General features: G+C 39.2%; 1 protein-coding gene across 1 annotated transcript; it reads left to right on the forward strand.

Annotated features, from left to right (window-relative positions):
* Positions 1 to 108: 108 nt before the first annotated feature.
* Positions 109 to 733, forward strand: LOC121940341 (outer dense fiber protein 2-like). The gene is made up of 2 exons (XM_042483131.1): positions 109 to 359; positions 442 to 733. The coding sequence occupies exons 1-2, from the start codon at positions 246 to 248 to the stop codon at positions 586 to 588; spliced, it is 261 nt and encodes an 86-aa protein (XP_042339065.1). The 5' UTR covers positions 109 to 245; the 3' UTR covers positions 589 to 733.
* The last annotated feature ends 170 nt before the right edge of the window (positions 734 to 903 follow it).

A 903-nucleotide genomic window follows, 5' to 3' on the forward strand; every position in this document is an offset into this window, starting at 1 on the left:
AATTATATAAAAATGTATCCATATTGTTGCTAATATTCTGTCACTAATTGATGAAATGAGTGATAGTGAAATTAATGAGCTAATTGTTTCAGTTGTAGTTGAGCTGAGTGTGATATTATTAAGTAAGGTCATCAGAAAGTTATGTTTATATCACATTCACATTTTATGAGCGTAAATACTTGAATGCAACAGTCCATGCGGGCATAGTGAGGAAGACATTGTCCTTCCTGCAGGTGGACAGCAGCATGCAGCGGGTTTTGGCCAAAGAGAGAGCGTCTCAGTCTAAAGCGTTGGACCTGCAGAGCCAGCTGAGCCGAGCCAAAAGCGAGCAGAGTCAGCTGCAGCGAAGCAAGGAGGAGGTACGGCACGCTGTCTGTGGATTTTCACGTTGGACACACAAAACTGTTGTTTCTCAGACGCGTTGTTTCTGTTTTCGTTCAGATGGAGCGTCGTTTCCAGAGTCAGCTGCAGAGCATGAAGGACAGGCTGGAGCAGTCGGACTCCACAAACCGCAGTCTGCAGAACTATGTTCATTTCCTCAAAACCTCCTACGGAAACGTGTTCGGCGACTCTATGATTGCAAGCTGAAGGCAAAAAACCCAACCAGCATTTATACATTCCCAAAGCATTGTAGTAGACCTAAATGACGTTTATTGATTACGATTGTTGATTTGAGAATTTTATACTGTATATGAAATTAAAACTGTTATAAATGAAATGATTTTAAATTAGTTGCCTGCAATTTATTTATATATAATAAATAACTTTATGTACAATTCTTCAGTCTGATGGCATTCTTCCATCTGTATTGTATCTGAATTTAGGGATTTTGCCATTTGTCCCATGGCGATATCTTTTTGTTTTGTTTTTTTGCTGTTTATGTTGTTTTGTTATTTATTCCCC

This window comes from Plectropomus leopardus, unplaced genomic scaffold, assembly GCF_008729295.1.
Source record: "Plectropomus leopardus isolate mb unplaced genomic scaffold, YSFRI_Pleo_2.0 unplaced_scaffold84101, whole genome shotgun sequence".
NCBI classification, from domain to species: domain Eukaryota; kingdom Metazoa; phylum Chordata; class Actinopteri; order Perciformes; family Serranidae; genus Plectropomus; species Plectropomus leopardus.